This window comes from Amaranthus tricolor, chromosome 6, assembly GCF_026212465.1.
Source record: "Amaranthus tricolor cultivar Red isolate AtriRed21 chromosome 6, ASM2621246v1, whole genome shotgun sequence".
NCBI lineage: Eukaryota > Viridiplantae > Streptophyta > Magnoliopsida > Caryophyllales > Amaranthaceae > Amaranthus > Amaranthus tricolor.
In genome coordinates this window covers 30,643,915-30,650,566 of record NC_080052.1, presented here as the reverse complement: position 1 = coordinate 30,650,566, position 6,652 = coordinate 30,643,915, and the positions used below count along the sequence as shown (strand labels likewise).

Here is a 6,652-nt window from a genome sequence, read left to right as displayed (position 1 = left end):
AAGAAAATGTCATTCACTCGTTCAAACCAACTTCTACAATGGAGATTTATGGAAAATGGGGAAAGGGAGCGTGTGAGTTTTGTGATGAGCAATTAAAGGCAATGTTCATCTTCAATCAAGGGATGAAGGATGAACCAACGATACTTGTTTACCATAAAATAACAGTAGAAGCAGAAAATGTAGAGGATGTAAATCTTCAAGAGCCGAGAGATAAGGTAGGAGACCAAGAAAGGCTCAAATACCATTTCAAAAATCAGATCTGGATGGAAAATGTGAGGCTCAACTCACAGTATTTGGTGAGAAAATTAAGAACAAAACGAGAAAAAGAGGAACGGCAAAGAACACAAAAAGGAAAAAAAATAATAAAAAAGAGACCGATGGTTCAAAACAGAGGCAAAAAAGGGACATCAAGGGTACTGGCACGTGGGGAGGCTCGTGGAGAAAGACTTGGAGGTTTAACAGAAGAAGGGCGGCGAGGAGGTGGCTTTTTGGGTGCCCACGACGGCGTAGGAGAAAGAGAACGTTGCCTGAAATTTGGAGAAAAAAAAGAGGAAAAGTAGAAAAATCAGAGGAGAAATTTGAGATTGTTGCCGGAGAAGATGGTGGTAACGAAGGCGCCTCAAAGACGGTCGGAGGAGGTGGAGATGCCATGAAGGTGATGGCGGTGGCAGAGGCTGTTAAACGGAGTAAAACTCCGGTGATCAACGTAAGGGAGAATCAGTGTTCATGGGACAAGAAGAAACGAGAAAAAGAGAGGAACGAGAAGACGGCTGGGTGGTAGACTTTGTCGCTGAGAATTGTTATACGGTTGCCGGCGGAAGAAGGAAGCTTGAAAGTGTGGCTGCTGGCGGTGAGAGTGAGGAGGCAGAGATGGAAGAGTTTGTTGGGAAAGAAAAATTGAGGAGAAGAGAGTAGCAAGGAGGCGCATGGTCAGTGGACTTTGTAGCCGGAAAATTCAGGCAGCTTACCGGCGTCAAGGGGGAGGCAGAATATCCGGCCAGCTGGAGAGGGAAGGCAGTTGATGCCATTTTTTTGGGAGAACGGAGCTTGAAGGAGATAGGAAGGGAAATAAAGAAGAGTATTTAGGGTTGCTGCTAGAAAAGAGGAAGGGTATATGTACATCAATCTTTTTTGATCCTAATGCTGATGTCACCTATAATGTCATTAGGTGGCTGAATCTGATTTTTACGGCAGACCCAAATCCTTTTAACCCAATATTTTTGAATTTTTCAATTCCAATTTTTATCATTGACCCTTTTAATCCTCAATTTCACTCATCACTTTTTGTGAAGCCCAAATTTATTTTTCAGATTGAATATTCATATTATTCATTCAAATCGACTCATCACAAAATATTTCTTCTCAATCATTTTCATACTGAATTTTTCTTGTTCACGGTGGAAGGCCAAACTAATTTTTATCCACCTTGAGGGCAAGGTGGAACTTCAGACGTTCAGTATTGATATGACTTGGTATTTGAGGATAATGGTTTACGAAAGGGTAATTAGGTAATTTCCATATTAGGAGTAACTTGGGAAATTGTTTTAAGTGTTAGTTTTCTTATAAATAAGGAGAATTAAAGGCTCATTATTATCAAGAATATTGTTAAGAAAGTTTTGGGTGAGTTTATACTCATTTTAGGAGATCTCAAGCTCCTCAAATTGCCTGATCTATCTTTCGTTATATTGTAATCGTTCGTTAATCATCAATTAATAGTATAATTTCTCCTTTGTCATTTTATCAATTCATTTTAGGAGATCTCAAGCTCCTTTGTCTTTTTTTTACCTGTTCTTACAATTCAAATCCTGTAGGAAAGCTACTCCAATCCTACGGGGAAGTGGCTCAGAAATCCTGCCAGAACAATTAATGTTTGTTTTTGGGCCTAGACTCCTTTTGCATTTTTTATCTTTAAATTTTTTCCATCTGTGTATGTGGTGGGGGGAATTATATTTTGGCTGCAATGGCTGAATTGTTTTTGTTCACTGACTCATCAGAGACCGAGTCCTATCTTTAATTAAGACAAGAACAAAACGTGAAAATATATTGTACAAACAATAACTTTTATCAAGGACAATGTTGTAGCCTCTTACTTGAAAGTTACTGTTCATGGAAGGATATTGATTTCTAATTAATATGTGCTATCAACCTAGAGTTCCTCTCTTATTAAGACTAATGTATGGTTGGGGTAAGTGGGATGAGGGAAAAGTAAGGAACTAGTAGAGTAGCTTGGTTAAATTTGGCAAAAAATTGAATGGGTTGATGCAAGTACAAAAATAGGGACTACCCAAAAAACGAAGAGAAACAAAAGGAGAACTTGCGAAAAGAACTGATACTATAAAAACCAAAATTTTGACCACTAGTTTACATCAATAACCTTGTTATTTACTAAGCAGCTTTTACATGGTGCTAAATTTAACAAGGATGATGTAGAAGTCTTTGATCTGATAAAGAATATGGCAAGCTAAATTCAAAGGGTGAGAACATGGACATGTCTACTTGTTCATCCAGAATTAATACATTGAAGGTCATTTTATTCTCTTTTAGGACATACATTATCGGGAAGTCAAAGTTGTGATAGTAACATAATTTGTGGAAGAAGTTTGTTCAGTGAACTGAGATGACCCTGTATCAGATGATATATGGCGTTGAGCAAACATTACTGGTGGTTTTGGCTTTGGAAGATCCATAATATCTCTCACAAGAATGGAGATGATTGTTGAAATATTTGGCCTGTCTTTGGCAAATTCTTGCACACATAATAGCCCCACATTCATGCACCTTATTATTTCACCTTGGAAGCTTGTACTAGAAATCGATGGATCGATTAGAGAGATGATATTGTTCTCGTTCCACAATTTCCAAGCCTGTAATAGTCAGTTCAGCAATAATTAGTAGCAAGTTGCTTAAGTATGAAGTTTGAACCATAAGTAGGATTAACTTACGTATCCTAACAGACCCAGGGATTCCTCCTGATACCAGAAGTTGTTATTCTTTTGTCCACTTAATATCTCAATCAGTAATACTCCGAGACTGAAAACATCTGATTTTTCAGAAAAGTGGCCTTCCATTGCATACTCCGGAGACATGTAACCACTTTATTGATAATTAAAAAATGTTAGAATAAAAAATTTGATTCTTTTATGTGTTTGTTTTATTTAAGAGTGAAATGCAGGATACTTACTATGTTCCAACTACCCTCTCAGTACAAGCTTGATCCTGGTTGTTTCCGAAAATTCTAGCCATACCAAAGTCTGATATTTTTGGATTGAGGTCTTTATCTAGCAAAATATTGCTTGCTTTGAGGTCTCTATGGATAATCTTTAGTCTTGAATCTCTGTGCAGGTAAAGTAGGCCTCGACATATCCCTTCAATGATGTTGTAGCGTTTCTGCCAGTCTAAACACTCACGTTTCTCTGGATCTGTTTAAGGTAAACCATTTGGAAATGAAACAAAATTCCGTATCAGTATAAAAAATCAAATCATGTATATATTTTCGCAAAAGTTACTCCATTACTACATTGAAAGCCCGTATATGAAGTACTCGTTATCAATCTAGTGAAGGGGTTGAACTATTGTTTATAGAATACCTACTGAATAGAAATGCGTCCAAGCTTTTATTTGGCAAGTACTCGTATATCAGCATTTTTTCCTCTCCTTCAACACAGCATCCCAGCAATTTGACTAGATTTCGGTGTTGAAGTTTTGAAATCAGTGCAACTTCATTCATGAACTCCTCTGTGCCTTGTCCAGATGCTTTTGATAGTCTTTTAACTGCTATTTCTTGTCCATCTTTCAGCTTTCCCTGTAATAGACAGGACATCACTTTAGACATATTTGCTCTATTATATGTGGTCAGTTACTATGTGAAGAACTCCATACTTTGTATACTTGACCAAATCCACCAGCTCCGAGTAAATTACTCTCACTGAAGCCGTCTGTTGCTTCAACCAGCTTTTCAAATTTCAATATTTGCAAGTCATCAATTTTGACATTGCTTTTGTCTCCAATCCCAAATGCATCTACAGTTCCCCGTTGCTTTCCAGATTTTGTGAGTGGTGGCACTTCATCCTTGGGCCGAGATCTCCTGCATAGGAACCTCCACAGCAGCCATATAATAGCAGCAACTACAACTGTTCCACAAATTACACTCACTATGATGATTGTCTTGATTTTTTTTTTGTCATCTGCGAACAAAAGAAACTAACCATTATTATGAAAGTTTTGCGATTTCTTTTTTCAATGCAAAATCAGAGAGACGTTATAGTTTACTTAGAAACCAGGTATGGATCCCTTTATTTAATCATCTACTCTATTGGAAAAATGTTTAGTTGGGAGATCCAAAGACAAGCAGTTTTTTTTTGGAAAGTGGTTAGTGAATTCGAAAATAGGACAAAGTACAACCACGAGTGTAAATAAACTCAGTAATATCAAAAAGTTGAACCTACCTAGTTCGGATTGTGGAAGACGGAGGTAGAGGTCAACTCCACCAGGGGAAAGGTCTGCTACATCGATCAAATTTCTGCTCCATGTCAAGCATGTGATTTGAGTATCATATGCATAAGCCAGGCAAGAGCAATTTGCTAAGCACGCACTTCTGCACTGATCTAAGTTCAATCCCACATTCAACTCGGCATTTTCTGGAACTTTCATCATTTGTAATCTCAGAAACCCATCTTGTCCTCCACCAGCTTTACCACATTGCAGTTGCTTTCTTCTTTTACACCCGCTTGTCCAATTTCCACGTGTCCATTCCTCCTTGTTTTTCGGCTCAAATCCTTTCAAGCAGCTGCACATAGGTTTAGTCTGTGGATTGCAATTCCCAAATTCTCCACACTTCCCAAAAGTGTCACATTCTTTTTCTGGGGCATGCCATGAGACCTCCCAGTTCTTATTGCTACTATCCCACCATCTTTGAGCTATTATACCTTTATGAGTTAATACATAATGCGACAACAAAGTCTGATTCGCACCAGCAAAAATCAGGGAAAGCATCCCTCCAACTTCTTGCTGTGTGAATGACCCAGTATTGACCAAGATATTACCATAGCCAGTGTTATGGTATCTTGTCCCTATAAAAATGTTGCCATTCCATGGGCCGCTTCGCCAGTATGGCTGATCTCCATCATAGATAATAATCTGGAAAAGGCCTAAAGAATTAGTGCCTATGGAGAATCTTCCTTCTGATGGGTCTGAAGGGCCTGTCCAAGCTTGTAGGACCTGTCTCAAATCTGAATTTGGTGTGAGAGTAAACCTCATATTTGGTAAAACAGAGTCTGTTGGATGCTCAAAACTTTGCCATATGAGTGTCCCATTTTCACGAGTCGCATTGGATGAAAATCCTTGGACAACAAGGTCCCCATAATCCAAAAGCCGAGCCACTGAGAAATTTGCTCCTGGATGAGTGACATTCGATGACCAAAGTGTTTCATTTCGTGCATTAGAAATTTGTAGATTCCCATCAACGGATAACTTTAGCACACCAGATGAATCCGTAAGGGGTTTGTTCCTATTAGCTACCCATATGACCTCCTTTGCAGTAGGGTGAGTATACCAGATGCCGACATAACGGTTTGAAGTGTTGGGGAAGCTGAAAAATCCTAGTGTGAAAAGGCTATTATCGGAGACTATTGTTTGTGGGTCTTTTAGGAATCGAGTGGGTGTGATTATATCTATGGCAGAGCAGTACTGTAAACCAATTGGAAATATGTAAAGAAGTAATGCAAAAACCGGAAACATTTTACGTTTGAGATTGCCAGATAATCTGTCAGTTGTGTGCTATTTTCATCAGTGAGCTTTGGTTATGGCTAACTTTTTCAATATCTTATTAATTGTGAGGAATTGAGGATGGTTGAGGATATGTCAGTTAGTCTAATGGTTGGCTTCACTGGTCTAAGGTTTAATTACTAAATATATTATTGAAGTACTAAATGGTCTGGTAGGGCCAACTTACTTTTGGGGCGTTGACGTGAAAACGCGTTGTCCTTGCTATTGACCAAGGTTTTGCCTCTTTTTCCTAGTAGCTCAATTGCTGACAATTAATGGAAAACACCAATTAGTGGTTCTCGAAAGTTTACTAAAACAAAATGGTTGACTAGATAAGGACCCTACTCTTAAGCCTTTTGTATTTTAATGTAGTAAGTTTAAGCTAATTCAACAATCTCATAGATAAGAATGGCTGGCAGAGGAAATACTATATACAAATGCTAATTGAAATTAATCCTCTTAGTTATAAACTAGTATTAAATAAGACCGAATAATAAATTATAATTTTTGTGAGCAATAATCTTTCATGTTGATGTATTTGATGGTTAGCCTGAAAAATCTATTTTGAATTTTATTTGAAAAATCGCTTAGGAGCATGTGACCCTGTGGGCTCCAATGTACATCTGCCACTGTATAGTTAATCCTATATTGTTAGAATTATGAGTTTTACATTATCAAGATTATGACTTTGATATTATTGTCGTTATATATTTCAAAAAGATAGTTGATGGTGTTAGTATACTACAATCTAAACCATCTTGCATATTATTGTAACTTAAGGAAAACCATCTTTGTTCTTATTAATTTTAAGTGTATAATTATATGATTCCTGTACGAATATATAGAAGTATAATCAATCATAGATGAAACAAGTTGAAATTTTTTTTTA

General features: G+C 37.5%; 1 protein-coding gene across 1 annotated transcript; it reads right to left on the bottom strand.

Moving 5' to 3' along the window:
- Positions 1–2,314: 2,314 nt before the first annotated feature.
- Positions 2,315–5,900, bottom strand: LOC130814886 (G-type lectin S-receptor-like serine/threonine-protein kinase At1g11330). Its single transcript, XM_057681134.1, has 6 exons — positions 4,446–5,900; positions 3,880–4,184; positions 3,592–3,802; positions 3,182–3,419; positions 2,943–3,093; positions 2,315–2,864 (listed from the first exon to the last, which is right to left on the bottom strand). The coding sequence occupies exons 1-6, from the start codon at positions 5,734–5,736 to the stop codon at positions 2,553–2,555; spliced, it is 2,508 nt and encodes an 835-aa protein (XP_057537117.1). The 5' UTR covers positions 5,737–5,900; the 3' UTR covers positions 2,315–2,552.
- Between the last annotated feature and the right edge of the window lie 752 nt (positions 5,901–6,652).

Coding starts and splice junctions, on each gene's coding strand:
- LOC130814886 (XM_057681134.1), bottom strand. CDS start 5,736: ATGTTTCCGGTTTTTGCATTACTTCTTTACATATTTCCAATTGGTTTA. Junction 4,185..4,445: donor TCTTCCACAATCCGAACTAG/GTAGGTTCAACT, acceptor TTTTGTTCGCAG/ATGACAAAAAAAAAATCAAG. Junction 3,420..3,591: donor CTTGGACGCATTTCTATTCA/GTAGGTATTCTA, acceptor TACCTTAAACAG/ATCCAGAGAAACGTGAGTGT.